This window comes from Rhincodon typus, chromosome 18 (assembly GCF_021869965.1).
Source record: "Rhincodon typus isolate 14 chromosome 18, sRhiTyp1.1, whole genome shotgun sequence".
Lineage (NCBI taxonomy): Eukaryota > Metazoa > Chordata > Chondrichthyes > Orectolobiformes > Rhincodontidae > Rhincodon > Rhincodon typus.
Genome location: NC_063349.1, coordinates 12,881,095 through 12,902,531, shown reverse-complemented (window position 1 = coordinate 12,902,531; position 21,437 = coordinate 12,881,095). Strand labels below are relative to the sequence as shown.

At 44.7% G+C, this 21,437-nt stretch overlaps 1 protein-coding gene across 10 annotated transcripts in view; it reads right to left on the bottom strand.

Annotated features, from left to right (window-relative positions):
• The window catches only part of pot1 (protection of telomeres 1 homolog), a 297,679-nt gene that overhangs the window by 24,137 nt on the left and 252,105 nt on the right, over window positions 1–21,437 (bottom strand). For all 10 annotated transcript variants that reach the window (XM_048607978.1, XM_048607979.1, XM_048607982.1 and 7 more), the window contains 2 exons: window positions 11,055–11,236; window positions 9,099–9,187 (listed from right to left, as the gene is read on the bottom strand). In XM_048607978.1, coding sequence (XP_048463935.1) covers window positions 9,099–9,187; window positions 11,055–11,236 — 271 coding nt within the window. The remainder of the gene's footprint in view (window positions 1–9,098; window positions 9,188–11,054; window positions 11,237–21,437) is intronic.

Below are 21,437 nucleotides of genomic sequence, written 5' to 3'. Positions count from 1 at the left end.
TACAGCATTTTTAGACTTTTACAGCCAAGTACAGATGAAAATCTCACACTGAGCCTGGTTCAATGCAATGTTCCACAATTTGTTATAACTTCTGTTGTAACAGACTCAAAATGGTGTCCGAAATAATTTGTAAACATCTATCAGATTGCTTCAGTTTGCACGTGACAGCTCCCATTTCACTTCAAAGGCCAGGTGTTCAATATAAAGGACAATTTTATTTGAACGGCGACAGTGGAAGGCTCTCAAAGAAGGCAGTAGATTGTTTGAAAATCTGATGCAAAAGAGGAATTTCATAAGAAGAAGCAACAGAAAAATTCAAGAATAAAACAGGTTTAAAATCTGGAATGCTGAGGAAACACCGGCTAATTCTTTGCAATTTTTGTAACACCCAGTCTTGGTCAACCTTCTTTTCATGGTCCAAGATATCTCTTGGAATGAAGTGCATTGGTTTGCCTGGGTCTCACTGACCCGCGCCCACAAAATACTGAGGCAACAAACCTCCCATAGTTGGAGGAAAAAGCAACTTTGAGGTGCCTGGAAAATTGAAATTATATAATGCTGTTGCTGTAGCTTCCTCTGGACCTTAGAATGATCCTATTCTGAGAAAACCCCATAGTTTTTGAGCCTTTTAAACCCCATTGAATATCTACTCCACTAATGAAACACACACTCAGCTCTGCACTTGTGTCTCAGTTTGGGTTACGCACTCAAATCCACAACACTACTGAAGAAGAGAAGAGGAGTTCTTCTGGTGCCACAGCCAACATCATCAGCATTGGTGGTTCCTCGCAAACAAGGATGGCTCTCTTCCACTCTCAGGGTGAGTCCGTAGGGGGCTATACTATCCGATGTGGCTGCCACAGATTCTGCCACACTTAGGGCAGAAGGTGGTCGCGGGAAAGGGGTGAGTGAGGCGTTAGTGTGGCAGTGTGCTCCTTTCATTGTTTTTGCCCGGCTTCCGCTATTTCCCGACTGGCAAAGTCTCCAGGTGCTCGAAGCCTTCCCAGATGCTCCTCCTCCGCTTTGGAAGGTCCTGGGCCAGTGGTTCCCAGGTCACGGCCAACACTATCCCCTTAACCAACATCCTCTATGGGATGTCTCAGGGACATATTTTGTTTATTTTTCCTATTTGGAGAACCTGGAGTTCTTCTTACTCGACCAGAGAAGTGAAGTGGATACCTGATAAGTGTTCCCAATTAAGAGAAATATTTCCACTGGATAGGGAGCCTGCAACTAAAGGTCAGCAATTTAAAACAAGCACCTCGGGTCAGTTGTCGGAGGCTTGCCTTCAGTTAAGAATATACTCCCTGGACGCCTTTTAAGCACAAGAGTTCTAATGACTCACGACCCTCTGATGGAAAAGCTTTTGCCTCTTCTCTGTTTTAAATGGACAGCTCCTGATTTTTAAACAGTGACCCATGGCTCTAGATTCTTGCATAGGAGGAAACATCCTCTCCACATTTACCCCATCAAGACACGTCCACATTCTAAACGCTTTGATCAAGTCACCTCTTACTGTTCTAAACTCCAATGCATACAAGTCTAGCCCCTCCAATCTTTCCTTTGAAGCCAACCTGCCTCCTCCAGGTACTGGGCTGGTAAACCTTTCTGAACTGTTTCTAACACATTTCCATTCTTCTTTAAATAAGGGCTGCCAACTTTTAATCGCCTGGTCATTAATCCCAATTCATAAAAGCGATCAGAAAATTCAGTCTTCATTAGCCTGAACTATGCCCTTTATATAGTTTTTACAAGTATTAGCGAGCTCTGTAGTCGAACCTATGCATTCTGGCCATTTCATACTTTTGTTCTTAGAAAAGCATATTACTGTCAGTAATTTCAGTATAAAGTCAGTGGCCCACATTATACACAAAGCCTATTTATCAGATCATCATATCCTTAAAACTCAACCTGACCTCCTACCTTAGATGCTGTTATGGTCCAACTAATGGTAATACTGGGCACATCAGATCTGAGAAATTAAAAACGGCTTGATAATTCTTTGAAGTTTGCATCACATATGGACAGGGTGGTTAAAATGGTGTTTGGCACGCTTGCCTTCATTGCTCAGTCCTTTAAACATAGGAGTTGGGAAGTCACGTTGAGGATGTACAGGACATTGGTGAGGCATCTTCTAGAATGCTGTGTCCAGTTCTAGTTGCCCAGTTATAGGAAGGATATGATCAAGCTGGAGAGGTTCAGAAGAGATTTACTAGGATGTTGCCAGGTATGGAAGGTTTGAGTTATAAATAAAGACTGGATAGGCTGGAACTTTTTCTCACTGTAGCGTAGGAGGTCGAGCGGCGACCTTATAGAAATTTATAAAATAATGAAGGGTATAGATAGAGTTAATGCTAGTTGCTTTTCCCTACCATGGGGGATTTCAAGACAAGGGGGCACATTTTTAAGGCCAGAGGCGAGAGGTTTTATAAAAAAAACACATGGGTTCAAGTTTTTTCACAAAGAGAGTGGCTTGTGTTTGGAATGAATTTCCTGAGGAAGTGGTGGATGTGGGTACAAATACAATGTTTAAAAAACATTTGGATAAGTACATAATAGGAAGGTTTGGAGGGATATGGGCCAGGAGCAGGCAGGTGGGGCTAGTTTAGTTTGTGATTATCTTTGGCATGGACTGGTTGGATTGAAGGGTCTGTGTCCCTGCTGAATGACTCTCCATAAGTTTAATGTTTTTAGGTTTTTTTTTTAAACCTGATGATTAGCTCTTGAAACATATTTATATGAGGCTGCAGATATTCCTTAAAAATAGAACGCCTGTTATTGCACAAAAGAGACCCAAATAAATAAAACAAGTGATATAGAATAAAGAAGTAGATATAAAGGTCTTAACAGTAAAACAAAGTTTCAACCTGTTTCCTAGATTCAAATCCAGAGAAATTATATCCTTAACTCTAAATTATACTTAATTTATTTCCTCTAATGCCTTTTTCATGGACTGTGCCAGCAATTTTACAAGTCTGCAGGCACGAACATTTCACAATTCACTGAGCCTAACTTTCTCAGTTCTAAGCATTTGAAGATTTACAGATGTATATTATCAGTTTGGAAACTTGTCCAGACTAGGAAAAGCTTCTGAAGTGACAAGCACCCCTAACCTGACCTGCAAAAGAAACTAGTTCCATTCTAGGAGAAACTATTCTACCTTCTGAATTGAATTCTGGATTTTTTTTGAACAGAGAAAGTTGACTCCTCTGCTCTGGAGTCAACACAAAATGAATGGCTTTGTTCTGTTTACTCTGTCGTAAACCCATTTGTATAAACCTCCTATCCACTAACACTACCGAGGTCTGCTAGGCAGAAGATCACAGTCACATGATTTCTTAGCAATGATGTGTCTTGGTCACTGTTCCAGAATTACTTTCTACTATTTTAGAAATAATACCTTTACAGAACTGACCAAATTCTTCTGCCTCTCCTTTAAAATTCAACTTTAAAATATGATACTTATTTACAAAGAGTACGTCTTTCATCAGAATTTCTTCCCAGAATCAGAGAGGACTGCATATGGCTGTACCAGAATTATATCCCTCATGTTGGAAGTTGAGTTTGGACTGTCAATTTAGGTGCCCTTCAGCATCAGGTAAAAGGCATTAAAATGCTTTTGTGAAATCCAACAAGTATTAATTTTACATGGAAGAGGACCCTAGGCGAACCACTGAGCTAGTAAAAGAGAGGTAACAGATGGTTGAATGCATCTTTCAATTTGTGGATAACGAGCCCAGGGGACAGACTGAAATCTGTTTTATGACCACACCCCTGGGGTTTCTTAAGCAGGTGTCCATTAATTTTATTTATAAAGTCGTTACACAGAATAACCCTTTGACTTTCACAAAGCAATGGGAGTGACTGCTTAGTAAGATTTAACATTTAGCACAGCAGTGCTGTCTGTCAGCATTAAAACTCCAGTGGGCTGTCTATTTTGTGTATTCCCCTCCCACCCTCCCACCCCACCACCACATAAACTTTGACAATCCTGTAACATACAGAAGATTTGGAATATCCCAAACTGAGGAAGAATCAACATGGACCTGTTAAGTAAGGGAAGGTCACGATTGAGAAATTTGATCAATCTTTTTGAGGAGGTAACCAGGAATACGGCTGAGGGTAATGCATTTAATGTCATGCATGATATGGGCTTTAGAAAGGCTTTTGCTAAAGTCCCTCATGGCAGACTGGGCAAGAAACTAAAAGCTTATTGCACCCAAGGCAAAGTGACACAATGGATCCAAAATTGGCTGAGAACAGGAAGCAAAGGCTGACAGTACAGGGATGTTTGTGTGTCTGGAAGTCTGTTTCCAGTGGGGGTCTGCAGGGCTCATTGCTGGGGACCATTGGTGTTTGGATTTAATTATTTGGATTTAAATGTAGGGAGTGTGATCAAAAAGTTCACTGATGACACAAAAATATACAGGGTTGATAGCCATAAAATGCAGGGGGATATCAACAGACTGGTCAGCTGGTCAGAGCAGTGACAAATGGAATTCAACTCAGGAAAGTGAAAGGTAATGCACTTGGTGAAGGTTAACAAGGCAAGGGATTTCACTATGAATGGTGGAACCCTGGAAAGTGCTGAAGATCAGAGGCACCTTAGTGTGTACATCCAAAGATCTCTGAATGTAGCAGGGCAGATAGACAAAGCAGTTAAGAAGTCATATGGGACACTTTGCCTGTATTATCTGGGGCACAGAAGTTAAGAGCAGGAAGTTATGCTCGAACTCTATAAAATATTGTTTAGGTCACAACTGGAGTACTACCTGTAGATTGGTCACCACATTAAAGGAAGGATGTGATTGAACAAGAGAGGGTGCGGAGGAGATTTATCAGGGAGCTGCCTGGGCTTGGATATGGAAGCGGGGTCTGAGATATGAGAAAAGATTAGACAGATTGTGACTGTTTTCCTTGAAGCAGAAAAGGTTGAGAGGGGACCTGATAACAGGTGTGTAAGATTATGAGGTGCGTGGACAGGGTGGATAGGAAGGCACTTCTTCCATTAATAGACAGGTCAATAACTAGGGAGCATAGATTTAAGGCAAGAGATAGAAGGCTAACAGCAAAGTTCAGGAGAAATGTTTTTAACCCATAGGGAGGTGGGAGTCTGGAACTCACAATTCGAAAGTGTGGCCGAGTCAGAATCTTTTGAAACATTTAAGCAGTAATGTAGGCTATTGACTTGCAATGCCACAGCCTCCAGGGCTCTGGGCCAAGAGGTGGAAAATGGGATTAGTCAGATCTTAGTGGAAACGATGCAGTGAATGGTCTCCTTCTGTTCTGTAAATGTCTACAGTCAAATGTAAACACTGCCTGTGCACTGTGCTGTCTCTCATCCATGTGTGAACTGCTTTTCATTCAAACTGTGTCCATCAGCTAAATGCTGTAGATGCAGCACATTACACCGATACTCGGCTAGAATAAGTTATTTTCTTGAGGACGATCTGCGTTTATAATGAGGTTGATGACACCACATTCCACAACAGGTTACAAATGTAACTGGTGTCCACTCTGCTCTCACAGCTACCCTGTGGCATGTAGAATCTCTACAGTATGGAAAGAGGCCATTCAACCCATTGAGTCTGCACCGACCATAGGAAGAGCATCCCATCCAGCATCAGGCCCCTGTCTTTTACCATAACCGTGCATTTCCCATGGCTAACCCACCCAGCCTGCACAACACTGGACACTGGGGAGAATTTAGCATGGCCAAGCCACCTAAACTGCACATTTTTGGACTGTGGAGGAAACCGGAGCACCCGGAGGAAACCCATGCAGACACGGGGAGAACATGCAAACTTCACACAGACAGTCACCTGAGGCTGGAATCGAACCCGGGTCCCCGGCACCGTGAGGCAGCAGTGCTAACCACTGAGCCACCTTGCCACCCTAAATGCGGAGAATCATTGCAACAGCAAGGAGAGACCAACGCGCTTTAAACCTATTGTTCTCTTATCAGTGACTTTCTTTATGGAAGAGAAACTCTGTGAACACTCTATACCGAGCAAACAGGAGACAACGCTGGCTGCAAGGCAACTGCTGCCTGGACTGCAACAATTCTTCAGCAACACCGCCATCTAATGGTGAAGAACTTCCATTCCTCTCAATGCTCCAAAAGATTTTTTTTAAAGTCAGCAAAGCAAGAGGGACAGTGTTGTTTAAAAAGTAGCACAGAGCATAAGTGGAAGAGCGTAGCCTGGAGCTGACGGTCACTGTGTAGTGAGTGAGGTGTATGGTGAGCTAGTTAATACATGAAGGCTAACACTGGCTCTTTCGAAAGCTGATTGGAAACTATTACAGCTAAGGCTGCTGGCCCACATTGAGAAGTCAGGAAACTACTCCTCATACTGATTTAACTTCATACCGAGTGTGATACGATCAATTCACTGGAATTCTCGTTGTGTATATACTTATAACAACTGCTGCTGGAAACATCTCAAAATCCAAACTGTTGTCCTACAGAATGGAGAGGAGGGCACTATATATGTTTATTAAGTAATGAACGGAGTTTTGGACTAGCTTCCATCAGTGTAATGAATATTCAGGGAGGGCGGTATGACAGTTAGGATGGAGCAGTAAATCGAATAATGCTTGCAAAGTTCTCAGTCTAACAGATACTCATTTAGGTGTCAAATAAAATCCAAAAGAACTGCGGATGCTGTAAATCAGGAACAAAACAAAGTTGCTGGAAAAGCTCAGCAGGTCTGGCAGCATCTGTGAAGGAGAAAACAGAGTTAACGTTTCGGGTCCGGTGACCCTTCCTCAGAAAGTGGGGAGTATTCCATCACACTCCTGACTTGTGCCTTGTAGTTGGTGGACAGGCTTTGGGGAGTTAGGAAGTGAGTTACTCGCTGCAGGATTCTAGTCTCTGACCTACCTTTGTAGCTGCAGTATTTATATTGACTAGTCCAATTCAGTTTCTGGTCAAAGGTAACCCCCAGGATGGTGATAGTAGGGAATTCCGTTACAGTAATGCCATTAATGTTAAGGACTGGTGGTTAGGTTATCACCTGGCATTTGTGTGGTCCAAATATTACATGCACACAAAGATGACCACCTAGCTGGCTCCTATTGGAAGACACCCAGACTGCCATCCTGAAAACTGGTTTTGGCAACACAGGAACAAAAGAAATAGATGAAGTCAGCCTCTCGGGCTTTAAGTTCATTCTGCCATTCGACAAGTTCTTGTTCAACATCATCTTCTTGCACTATTCCCACATTGCTCCATGTTTTTAATGTGAAGAAAATGATCAATGCCAGTCTTGAAGATACTCCATCTTGGGGCCACAACAGCTTTCTGGGGAAAGTCAGACACTTTCAAGATGCTAATTGCCTGTTCAATGCTGGAATGTGTTATCCACTGATTTTGGCTGTAGTACCTCTCCCCATTCGTAATTGTGTGCCTGACAGGCATCAGGAGCCATCTCTTCAGAGAATAATCCTGATTTCCCACCAACTACCCTTATAGCTTGGATGTTGGGCTTAGGGCATGCAGCATCTGGGAATCCGGATAGCTGTCTCAGAGCCGAGACCTTAAGATCCACTTCCTGTGGTGTCACGCCAACCGGACTTTCATTGAGGGGAAGCCTTTGCCGTTCAGAAATGGGGCAGGTTTGGCCAGTGATGGATACGTGCTAGGATCAATGACCCCTGAATCCGAGATAACCCAGCAATGGTGGTGCTTGTCTCAAAGCAGATGTAGCCCCCTGGCCTCCAGAGTAGGGCATGTGTGACCTGCCTGATGGCATGATGAGCTGCCAACTGAGAGATACTACTCAAGTCCACAGCTGATCCCTGGAACAATCCAGAAACATATCAGGTCAGTTTCACGGCTGTAGAAGGAAGACTCCAAGTCTTTAGGTCAATGTGGAGCAGAGTGTAAATATCCAAGACCATCTCCCTTGATGGATGGCACTGTCAGATGGCACTGTCACAGGTGGATAGTGCATTCCTCCTGTTGACACTTCCTGACCAGGAGGATGTCTCTACTCAAGCTCCTCCTCATTACTCAGTCCAATGTCAGAGTAATCTTTCAATTTCCACACCAGAACTTCAGTCATCACGAGGCCTTCCTCATGCTACCCTGCTGCTTAAGTGATGCCAGGGTCTCTTGTTCCTTTCAAGAGTCCAATCAAACTCCCACAAATCCACATCTCACAGCATCAGTGATGGCAACTCTTAGAAACTCAGCTATTCACAGCCAGGGACAAAGTCTCAACTATTGACCAATGTATTCATAAGCCCATACATTCTGTTCCTGTCAGCTGCACTTGAAAATGTCCCAGATTCTTCGATTCACTTGTGCCTCCCGAGTGAAAAAATCACAAGGCGGCTGCACCAAACACTGTTTATGATCTTCACAACGAGCTCCGCACTTTGTTAATTGAAGATTTGCTAGCTCCCCATTCTCACCCTCCCTCTGATAACTGCATCGTGTTCTGGAGCACATGGGATCCTTCCAACGATTTTTCAATTTACACCCACAACCAAGTCCACTCACACGGTCTTCTGAAAATTCACTCCCTGACATCTGTGGGAACATGACTGTTAGACAGCAAGATATGAATAAGCCATGAGTCAGTGTCAAAATAGGTCCAGACATATGTTTCATTTGATGGGGACATTGCTGACAAAGCCAGCATTTATTGCCCATCCCTGATTGCCCTTGGACTGAACGGCTGGAGAGCCATTTCAGAGGGCAGTTAAGAGCCACATGTAGGTCACTCCAAGTAGGGATGGCGGATATCCTTTAGGGAATGAAATTAATAAGGCAGATGGGTTTTTACAACAGTCAATAACAATTATCATGACCATTACTGAGACTAACTACACACTGCACATTTGTTAACTGATTTCAGACTGCATTAGCTGTCATGCTGGGATTTGAAACCATGGCTACAGAACATTAACCTGGTTCTCTGGACTATACCATTGTCTGTCCTAACATAGATTCAGTCACGCACAAGGTGAACCTCCCGTGACGATCCAATTAATCTAAATTTGTTTCGTTTCTCCATTTCATCGATACATAGAGTCTTTGACAAGACCGGACTGCAGAGGTAAAGAGTATATAACAGAGTCCAGGGTCTTACCTGATGGTCTTTTTGAAGTGTTAAGATTGTCCAGTCGCAGAAGATCTCCCAGACTACCCTGGTCCGCAGACAGAGCTGATTCTAAAGACCTAAAAGAAACAAACATCCCTGAGAAATTCACACCCATTTACAGAAATATGAAGTCAAGCTTATTATGACTGGGAGAGTAAAAAATAGTCTGGGTGACTTCAGCTACCAAAGTCCTTTGTGTCCACTGCAGGCAATGATTAAAGAACTGGAAGTTCCACCACACCTGAAGCCTGCTATCTACTGTTGCTGATCCTATGGAAGTCTGTGCTATTTACAGGTTATGTGGAAATAACTTCGGTGACTCCAGAGTTGCTTCAAGACTGCAAATTTATAGAACTTGCTATAGCTTTACAAAATATTGGTTGGGCCACAGCTGGAATACTGTGTGTAGCTCTGGTCGCCACATTATTGGAAGGATGTAATTGCACTGGAGAGAATGCAGAGGAGATTCACCAGGATGTCGTCTGGGAATGGACAGTCTCAGTTTGGAGGGGAAACTGGATAGGCTGGGTTTATTCTCCTTGGAGCAGAGGCAGCTAAGGGGGAATCTGATTGAGGTATACAAAATCATGACAGGTTCAGTCGGAGTAGATCATTAGAATCTGTTCCCCATGGCAGATGAGTCTAAGACCAGCAGGCACACATTTAAGGTAAGGAGTGAGTGGCTTACAGAAGATCTGAGAAACAATTTTTTCCACCCAAAGGGTTGTAGAAATATGGACATTGTGGCCTGAGATTGGTGAAAGCAAGTACTCTTGCAACATTGAAGCAGCATCTGGATGAGTACTTAAAATGCCAGGATATAGTAGGCTGTGGATCGAGTGCCGTTCGTGATTAGTGTAGTTTGTTAATCGGCGCAGCCATGGTAGGCTGAAGTGCCTGTTTCTTTGCTGAATGCTCTGTGACTCCACTCCTACTGGGAGAAAGTAGCTTACTGAAGCTGCAGCATTAAATTTGTATGTAAACCTTTTCATCTTAAGAGAATGGCTCCTTTGAGCGATGGGGACATTATTAACCTACATATAAAACATAGCAGAGGACGCAGACTATGTGAGCAAGCAAAACACTGCATTGCCCTTTTCATTTTCTAACCCTTACGAACCTCGCTGATCTCTATCATTGCTGACCTCGCTCTCAGCTGTTTTGGCCTTGAGCTCTGGAATACGTCCCCCCACACTTGCTCTGTCTCTTTCTCTTCCCTTAAGATGCTTCTTAATATCTACCACATTGACCACACATTTAATTACCTGTCCAATATCATGCTATCTGGTTTCAGCGGGGCATACAGACAGCCACAGCTTGAATCACAATGCCAGTTTCTCCAAGATCAGCAAACAAGGGATCAAATGGCAGAGAGAGCTGGCACTAGCTCCAGGAACGGAACTGGGACTACATGGCTTGATAGGAAATCTCAGTTGTTAAAATGAGCTCATCAACTATAAACGTGTCATAAGTACAGGAGTGAAGGCACATTCTCATCCTCTTCTGCCTAAGGAACTGGATGACACAGGATTAAAGAACTAGCGAAAGATGAGGAAAGTTTTTTTTTAAAATAGTAGCAAGTTGTGGTGATCTAGAATTGGCTCAACAGAAGTTCTCAAAAGCAACTTCAAAAGGAAAATCATTACTTTGCTACAAGGAATGAGGAGTGTGTGACTAATTAGATAGCTTTTTGCAAAGAACCAGTATATGCAATGATAGGCCTCTTCCAGTACTGTATGATTCTGCTATTTGGATGAAAGATGTGACAGTTTTCTCTATTTCCCAATACAATCTTCCAGATGGGCCTGTGACTTCCCTGTCAAAACATCTTGGAGCAGGGCTTGCTTTCACTAAACCGTTAACACTAGCAATCTTGGGGCTGACTTGTGGAGGAGGCTGGAGAGCTTTTGAAGTGTGAGCCATTCCTGCTCAAGTGCTACTTACTGCTTGAGCTGTTGAACGTCGCTGCAGTCTCCCGGCAGTACTGTTATACCCCGCCCATATGAAGTCCCGCCATGAAGGTGGAATTCCATCTCTGGCACGGCGTCATGGCTGCTGCTCGGCTTCTCAGTGCTCGACGTCGCTAGCTTCGCATGAAGGTTGTGGATTGTCAGGTACATTCCCACCTACAAAAGTTTTTTTTAAAACATCCTCACCATTATTGCTTGAAACAAAGTTAAAGCAAGCAAGCATAAGCCATTTGGCCCAGTCAGCTTGCTCCATCATTCACTTGGATCATTGCTGGTCTTCCAGCTCAACCTCATTTCCCTGCATTGTCCCCATATTCCTTCACATCCTTAATATCCAGAAAATATTTCTGTTAATTGAGGGGTGCGCCATCCATGCATACCAACTTTATTGAAAAAGGGGAGCATAAAGGGGCCATCACTCCTTTAAAATAGTGTCTCCTTTATTACTAACATTTACAAATCGTGCAAAATACACCTTACATACTACTGTGAGTGATGAACAATCACAATTTGCCTTCAAGCTTTTTTACATTTCCTTTAAAAAGGGAGATTTAAAAAGGGAGCTACTGCTTTAAACCAAGGAGGCTGTAAACAGATGATGTGGTTTTAAAATCATGTTTACTTGAGCACATTGTATACAATTCACAACATTGCTTTTTTCTTGGAAGGAAAAGTGTACTGAATGGAATCATTGTGTTCTGAACTAGAGGGCAACTGCTTGACAACATTATTTTGATTGGCTCCTGAACAGCTGACCATGGCTTCTCAAGGGGCAATGCAACACAAACAGCTAGCCTCTGGAGAAAGCATCAGAACTCTTTTTTCCTTTCTTCTGAGTGGAGATGTACCAGAAAATGTCTCGTGACAGCTAGCTAGCTTCCTCTTTGCTTTTTCCTGCAATTTCTCCACTGAGGAAAGAACAAAACACCTTCAAAGACATTGAAAAGACAAAGTCTGAACCTCAGTGTCCAGAAAACCTTGTTGTCAGCAAAGGATTTAACAGGAGAAAAAGAAAACAACATATTGAATTCTGTGGTGTGGACTGGTTCTAATGAACTCTGTTTCCTTTGCATTTCCCACTCATAATATATTGTCTGTCTTCTGTGCCTGTATGTGAAGGGGATGGGCAATTTAAGAAGGGACATAATTTAAAGAGCTATAAGTTAGTAATTTCTATTTCATTAAATATATATTATGGGTTATATTCCAATCAATTAAATACTGTTTCCATACCCCTAATCCTCAAAGATATACAACTATTTGCACAGCTCCATTGTTTAAAATAAGGCTGCTGAGCAACAGCTAAAAATGTCACTTCCCCATGCACTATCATCTCGGTCTATAACTATGAGCAACCATTCTTAATCTCAGTTTATCCAGCACCATTTTAATGGGTCATCCACCTCATCATTGGCTGTTTTTTGTGGAGAACCTGCTCCACTCACCTGCAGCCAAAGACATTTTCCTTTTGGGCAAATGAATTCTTATTAATTTAAGCATGATTGTGACGGTCCATGTCAAACAGCCTGCCTTCTGCTCTCTAGGATTCTAGTCCCCCAAGTACCGGAACCATCCATAATTTGCTATTGTAATTCATTAGCTATAAATCAAATTAAACTTTCAATCAGAAAAAACATTCATTTTTTTCCTAGGATATCTTTTGTCCATGTCTCTTTCAGTCACCTTGGCTAAGCACCTTGTAGTGTTCTACATACAAATGGCTGGTCTGCACAAATTAGGCCTCACTTATCGTCTAAACGGAAGATAGACTCACCTTTCGAAGACACTTTTCATGCCCTCAGGACTTCCCAAGTGCTTTACAGCCAATGAAAATGTTCTGAAATGTAGGCATTGTTGCAATTTAGGGAAGATGGGACATGAAGAATCGAAACAAGCTGGATCGCGAATCCAGCCCACCTCCGACCCTTCTCCCACCTCCACTTCTCGGCCTCCTATCCTCTCTCAAACTCTTCAGCTCCAACTGCCACTGCAACATCAATCACATGAATCTCTCCAGCCCTCTCCCTTACTCCAACATCTCCCCATCAGAACACACAGCCATCCGCTCCCTTCGCTCCAACCCCAACCTCACCATTAAACCTGCCGATGATGAAGGCACGGTGGTAGTATGGCAAACTGACCTCTACATCGCTGAGGCCCGACACCATGTACTCTCTGTCATCTCTTCCTCCTGACCCCTCAATCATGACCCCATCTCTGAACAGCAAGCCATCACCCAGACCATCAGCAAACTTATCACCTCAGGAGATCTCCCGTCCGTAGCCTCCAACCTTATAGAAACAGGCAGTGTGGGGTTGGGGAACTATCTCCTACCCAAAATCCAATGTAGCTGGGGAGTTCCTGGACCAAAGGGGAAAGAGCAGAGTTGAGGTAAGAGGGGATGAGCTGAGTGGAGCAGGAGCAGGCAGAGACCATGGTTCGACCGGGGCAGTTGGACCATGGTCTCTGCCTGCTCCTGCTCCACTCAGCTCATCCCCTCTTACCTCAACTCTGCTCTTTCCCCTTTGGTCCAGGAACTCCCCAGCTACATTCAGGACACAACCCACGCCCTCCACCTTTTCCAAAACTTTCAATTCCCCAGTCCCCAACACCTCATCTTCACCATGGACATTCAGTCCCTGTACAGCTGCACCCCTGAACAGGATGTCCTAAAATCCCTTTGCTTCTTCCGCTCCCATAGGCCCACCCAGTTCCCCTCCACCGACACTCTCATTCACTCAGTGGAACTGGTCCTCGCCCTCAACAATTTTTCCTTTGATTCCTCCCACTGCCTACAAACCAAAGGGGTGGCCATGGGCATCCGTATGGATCCGAGCTACGCCTGCCCCTTTGTAGGATTCGTGGAACAGTCCCTCTTCAACAATTACATTGGTACCACCCCCCACCTCTTTCTCCGCTATATTGATGACTGTATCAGTGCGGCCTTGTGCTCCCACGAGGAGCGCAAACAGTTCATCAACTTCACCAACACCTTCCACCGCGCCTTCAAATTCACCTGGATCATTTCTGACACCTTCTTCCTCTTCCTGGACCTTCCCGTCTCCAACTCCAGTAACCAACTCATCACTGACATCCATTTCAAACCCACTCACTCCCACTACTACCTCGACTACACCTCCTCTCACCCACCCTCCTGCAAAAAATGCTATCCCATACAATTCCTCTGCCACATCTGCACCCAGGATGAGGTGTTCTACTCTAGGACTTCCCAGATATCCTCCTACTTTAGCGACCATAGTTTCCCCACCTCTGTTATTAAGGATGCCCTCAACCACAACTCCCCCATTTCCCGCGCTTCTGCTCTTAAACCCTCTCCACCTCCCCAACAATAAGGATAGAGTCCCCTTAGCCCTCACATGACACCCTACCAACCTCTGAATCCAATGCATCATCCTCCAACTTTACCGCCATCTACAATCAGACCCCACCACCAAAATGACATTTTCCTGTCTGCTTTCTGCAGGGACCATTCACTCCACGACTCCCTCGTCAGCTCCTCACTCCCCACCAACCCCTCCACCACAGCCGGTACCTTTTCCTGCAACCGAGGGAGGCGTTAGACCTGCCCCTACACCTTCCCCCTCACCGCCGTCCGAAGCCCCAAACAATCATTCCAAATCCAGCAGAGATTCACCTGCACTTCATCTAACCTCATTTACTGTATCCCTTGCTCCTGATGTGATCTCCTCCATGTCGGGGAGACCAAATGCAGACTCTGGGTTTGCGGATCATCTGTGCTCTGCATGCACCAACCAACTTGACTTCCTGGTTGCCATCCACTTTAACAATCCTTCCCACTCCCCTGGTGATATGCCCATCCTTGGCCTCCTCCAGTGTCAGCGAAGGGCCGAACGTAAACTATCGAAACAACACCTCATATTTCACCTTGGGAGCTTATAGCCCAATGGCCTGAATATTGACTTCACCAGCTTCAAAATCTCTCCCTCCCAACCTGCCCATCTTCCGACTCAACTAGCTGTTCCACCCTTCCCACTGACAAACCGCAATAATCCCCTCCCTACATCACCAGCTTCAAAATCTCTCCAACCTGCACCTGTCCATCTTCTTACTCACTTATCCACTCCACCGTTCTCATTGACCAACTACAACAACCCCCTATCTGCCTCTAGCTATCTCTATCTCACCTATCCTCCCCCCAGCCCCTCCCCTCCCTCTATTTATTTCTGGACTCCCCTTCCCCTCCCCAGTCCTGACGAAGGGTTTTGGCCCAAAACGTGGACTTTCCTGCTCCTCAGATGCTGTCTGACCTGCTGTGCTTTTCCAGCTCCACATCTATTGACTCTGGTTCCAGCGATAAAGTGATCTGAAGAAGAGTCATATTCAACTTGAAACACTAACTCTGCTTCTCTCTCTACAGATGCTGCCAGACTGCCCGAGTTTCTCCATTGAGGGGTCAAGAACGAGGAGCAAAATGCGGGAAATGTGGGGAAAACAAGGAGAAATGGGCGTGAGCGGTACTAACTTAGCTACACTTGACAGTTTACGTTCCAAAGTATTCCACTCACCAAAACGAAAATGAGGTACACAACTGAATGTTTTACGGAAGCCTTGAAAATAATCCTCCCACTACTGTCACACAACCATCCGACACTCACCGTGTAGGGACACGGTGAAGGAAGAGGGTGCCCCCTGTCCTGTGAGATTCTGCTCCAGACTGGAGACACCTTCCAAACAGAAGAAAAGGACAGAATACTGGAGGAAATAAAACTCTGCTGCCTAAATGAGTTACCCTCCAAACATTAACAACAATGTAAGGCAATTTTAATTTCGGGATACAACTAACAGATAGAGCCACAGTGAAACAATAATAATAATGTGGAATCTGTCAATTTTATTACAAAGCAAACGTTTAATCAGAGCTGTCCTCTGAGAATATCTGCAATGAGTCAAACACAGTTATCGTTCTAAATTACTCATTAATTCAGCCAGGCTTTAGAAATGGACTGCCTAAGGATGCTTACTCTAATATAACACATATGTCCTCAGGAAGCTACATTAGCTGTCAGTGCCAGGCCCATTTAAAACAATTCCAATTTAATCTGTAGCTGCTTTCAGGTTGCGAATAGCCAGTGCACAAAACAACCTTGAACCCCACTAAAGAAAACACAGGCAATTGCAGATGATTCATGCTAGAGGCCTGAAAGAGTTTCTGAACTTTGCCACTAAGCAGTAAATGGCTATGCTTCCCCACGGGAGTGATGCTCTGTGAGCTGGACATCATGGGATTGTGAATCTGGCTAAAAAGCATTTATTTCCTATTTCACTGTTAGTATCTAATTCTATCAGTAAGATGCTAAATACATCGGCATTAAGCGTTACAAGGCAAACTGCTGTTGTGAACCAAATAATTGCGCCTGTAGCTACTGGTCGAGGGCATCTTGACATGCGGTGGTAGAACCCCTACCTCTGATCCAGGAGAGCGGGATTAAAGTCCAAACTGCTCCAGAGATATGTAATAACGTCTCTGAACAGGTTGACCTAGAAAATACTTGCAGTTGTGGTTCATCAGTGAACATGATAGATTAGAATTTTCACATGGGTCTTGGAGGAATGTTTAATTGCCAGACAGATACCCTTTTGAGAGTACAGGGCCATTAATAACCCTGCTGGGGAATCTTCTCCTACTAAAGAGCTAGTACTCAGTGCCTGTCCTCAGCATGGACCTCAAGATCTTCACCAGGGTGTTGTCTTCTCACCTTGGCTTCACGCTAGAAGAGAACATCAATCCTGACCATTGGAGCTAACATTCATCTAGTCCAGGCCTTGATCCATCCTTCTCAAAGGCCTGGTCATTTGAGTACATCCTTGTCCCTTGATTAGGTGAAGACATCCAACAGAGTGGATGACGAGCTCCTAATCAAGACTCTGTGAGCAGTCAGGTCCAGGGGAGAGTCTGCTATCCAGATCCACCTTCTGTAAACCGCCGTACTGTGTCTGATTAGGGTAAACGAGTACCTGATGGTTCCCTTCACTTCAGGAGAGGAGTGCGTCACGCTCCAATCAACATCACCTTCTGGTTGCCAGCCATTTCAATTCCCCCTCCCGCTCCCTGGGTGACATGTCCGTCCTGGGCCTCCTCCACTGTCAAAATGATGCCACCCACAAACTGGAGGAGCAGCACCTCATATTCCACCTTGGGAGCCAATGGCTTCAACATAGAATCCACCAGTTTCAAAATCTCCCCACCCTCATCCCACGTCCAGCCCTCCCTCTCATCCCCGCGTCCTAGACCTGACATTATCTTTCTTTCTTCCTTCTCACCTAGCCGCTCCATCCTTCCCACTGACCAATCTCTAACCCCCTACCTGCATCCACCTATCACCATCCTACCTAACTTTCTCCAGCCCCACCTCCCTCCCTCTATTTATTTCTGAGCTCCTTTTCCCGTCCCCAGTCCCGATGAAGGGCCCAGACCGGAAATGTTGACTTTCCTGCTCCCCTGACACTGTCTGACCTGCTGTGTTCCTCCAGTTTCACATTTTATCAATTGCTCCTTGTCAAGCTCATTGTATTCTCTCACATGGAGAAACTCCCAGTCCTTGCTAAGAGAAGGTTGATGGGTTTGGTTCTGTGTGAGATGGGTGCGGAGGTATTCCTCTCTGCTTGTGATGACATGCTCCTCATGTTCACAGAGCCAGCAGTCTTGTGCGCTGAGAAGTATATTCTGCCATGTCCCCTTGCAGAATCAAATGGGCAAAATGTTCCTAACTCCTGGCTTTGATTGGTGAGTAGATTCCCAATCCGAAGAGGTTAGAGTGTTAAAGTGGAGCGCCACCCATCGCCTCTCCCCCTGGGAGACTCACTTTGCCCAGTCAAGGAACATTGCCTGGAGAACTGGAAACCAAAGCTGTCCACCACCTGGAATACTGGACAGGACTGCTCCCATTGGTCATGAACCAACTGGCTGCTGAAACGCTGTTGTCATAGATGGGGTCTCTGACCCCATCCCCGGGCTTTGGCACAAAAATACAGAAGATGCTTGTCGATTTCCTCTGGGACTAAAGGATTGCCTTAGGATGCTGCCAAGGTCTTCCCAGATTACAGAGGGTAGTCAATCGCTGGAGTGTCTCTAGACTAAGTGGTGACCTCCCACCCACAGACCTGGCAGTGATATCTTCATGCCGAGCCTCCTCCTAGATATCGGTATTTCTTCCGCTGTACGCACAACCGGAATCATGACACACAACAGCTGTTTATAGACCAGGAGGGTCTTCAGAGCTCCCGCAGGGCAGAACCTGGTCAGTGCCTGCTGTGTGGTTGACCTGTGCTGCAGCTCTCACCTGATCAGGGGTGGGGGGGGGGGACGGTGGTGCCAGAGGCCTGGCCCAGACGTTAGCGCAGGACCCACCTTGCCACGCAGCGATGGATAACCAGCTCTCAGCCCAATGCCACCTTAAAACAGTGGTGCTCAGCCCTGATGGCACGACGAGTCCTGAGGAGGCACTGGCGTGAGGGGGAGTTCTGTCTGAGCACACCTTCACTTGGAAGGAGTTTCACGTTGGCTCAGGGTTTCAGAACCTCCGCCAGGAGCTGGGGCTCCACAGAAGTCCCTCAGTCTTTCTCGGAGTAGAATGGAGGGGTTTCCTCTACGCACTGCCAGCATAGTTCACAATCATCCAATGCCCAGTTAGACCGTGGGTGTTATTTGTTTTTTTCTATTCATTTTGTGGGATGTGGGTGTCACTGGCTGGCCAGCATTTATTGCCCATCCCTAGTTCTTCTTGAGAAGGTGGTGATGAGCTGCCTTCTTGAACCGCTGCAGTCCTCCTGCTGTAGGTTGACCCACAATGCTATTAGGGAGGAAATTCCAGGATTTTGACCCAGCAACAGTGAAGGAACGGCGATATATTTCCAAGTCAGGATGGTGAGTGGCTTGGAGGGGAACTTGAAGGTGGTGGTGTTTCCATATCTCTGCTGCCCTTGTCCTTCTAGATGGAAGTGGTCGTGGGTTTGGAAGGTGCTGTCTGAGGATCTTTGGTGAATTTTTGCAGCGCATCTTGTAGATAGTACACACTGCTGCTACTGAGCGTCGGTGGTGGAGGGAGTGGATGTTTGTGGACGTGCTGCCAATGAAGTGGGCTGCTTTGTCCTGGAGGGTGTCAAGCTTCTTGAGTGTTGTTGGGGCTGCACTCATCCAGGCAAGTGGGGAGTATTCCATCACACTCCTGATTGTGCCTTGTAGATGGTGGACAAGCTTTGAGGAGTCAGGAGATGAGTTACTCGCCACAGTGAGTTACTGCCTGGTGACTGAGGTTCCCAGGACCGGGCTTTCTAAGCAGAGTTCTCCCACTTCCCATCGGGGACTATGGTTTTAGCATCTGACAGTCTAACTTTCTTACAGATTCGTGTGGTTCATGGAATCACAAGCCAGCTACAATTTCAGTCCTGCTGTGGAACCTATGCACCATGGGCACATTGGTTACAGGAGATTGCGCCCTCTCTGTTTTGTTATTTAAGGAGCCTTTTGTTGGATTTTTGCTGCGCTTCAGCCTCATGCTGCCGACCTTAGGGCACCCAAGTTCGAGGACTTCCTGGACCTGATCACTAATAGGTTCAGCAGCTGGGAAAACAGAGTGAGAGATCTTCATTTGTGATCGCCTGCCCATTTCTCACAGTTACATATGTGCAAACTCCATACAGACAGTCGCCTGAGAGTGGGATCGAACCTGGGTCCCTGGTGCTGTGAGGCAGCAGTGCTAACCAAAAGAGTCAATTTTTGTGATAATAGATGGAAACAATCGTTTTATTAGCAGACGCTACCAAGATATGTTAGATTCACCTTCAGCAGGAAAAGCAATTTTGAAAATTTTCTTGGCTTTGTTAGCAGGAAATACTAGGGAATGTAGATCAATTGATATTAAAGCTATATTTCTGCAGGGAGACAATCTAAAATGGGAAGGGTTTCATTTCCTGCCAAAGAGGTAATAAACACAATGGAGATATTCTGGGAATTAAGTAACTTTGTATATGGCCTAAAGGAAGCCCCTAGAGTTTGGTATTTTTTAGTAAGGGCTGTCTTTATTAAAGTTGGGTTGTCTCCTGTTAAAAGCGGACACTACCATGTTTTACTGGTACTACAGGAGAAACTTACAGGCATCTTTATGATGCATATAGATTGTGTTTTGTGGAGTAAGAGTTGGGAATTTGAAAAAAAAATGTCATAAATGAGCTTAAAGGAGAATTCACGATTGGAAGTTAGGCTTTAAGAGCTTTTACATATGTACATTGGACTAAGCTGGGAACAACTCTGAATCAACCAACTTGCTTGGAGAAATGTAAACAGGATCCCAATAAATGGGACCAGACCTCCACAAAAGGAAGGTTCTGCAAAAGGAAGCAGCAGCCCAGTAAAGAAATAATAGACGCAGTACCTATTACTAATTAACTGTTCCAATATAGTAACATCCCATAAACATACACTTGCCAAAGACAAACTCAGAAAAAACAGATTGTCTCACATGCAACTCCAGCAGCAGGAAGAGAACCCCAATTTTTTAGCTGTAACTGAAAGAGGGAAAAACAGCTTCGACATCTTCAAGATCCCAACAGCAACTTCTGAAACCTAAAACTAAAAATCCTGGTTCTGTGGGAGTTTGACCACACCCATTTAAGTTGCTTCTATTATTCCAAATTCTAAGAAACAAAAAGCCCAAAGCCTCAGAAGCTGTTTACTATTCAGCTCGTCATCTCTGCCTTAAAACCTCTCTATTAAAAAAAAGACAAAATACACCTCTTAAAACCATAATATCGTCAAAGACTGCAGTCACTTTTACAATCCCTTTCCAAGTCCTTGAACATGAAGCACTCTCAATTCTCAATGCCTAAATTTTATCAGTTCTAACAGGAAGAATTCTGTCCAAACCTTTCCAACTTGGAAGCCCCACACTTTAAATTTCAGCCAGAGTGACTGGATCCCTTGAACTGCCTTGGTCTCCTACTCTTGCTCCCTTCTAAATTAAACCTTGAGTTCTTCAGAACGGAGACACTGAACCTTCTATTCTGAAGTTAAAACTAAGCTAATTGCCTTAATATGTTTACTTTGTCATGAACCCAAGGCTAAAACTATTTTAAATGTTAACACTACAGGAATTCAATGACGGCATGCTTATGCATTCTTAGAAACGATGTGATTCAGGCACGGTCTCAATGCTGTTTTGACCTTGCTTTATCTAAAACAAAAGCATCACAGAACTGGCCAAAATATATCTGCCTCAATTTTACATCCAAATCCTAAAAATGGTAACAATATATTTATTACAACATATAGTAGTCCATGAAAGAAGGCAACAACTACTGCATTGAATCATAGAATCCC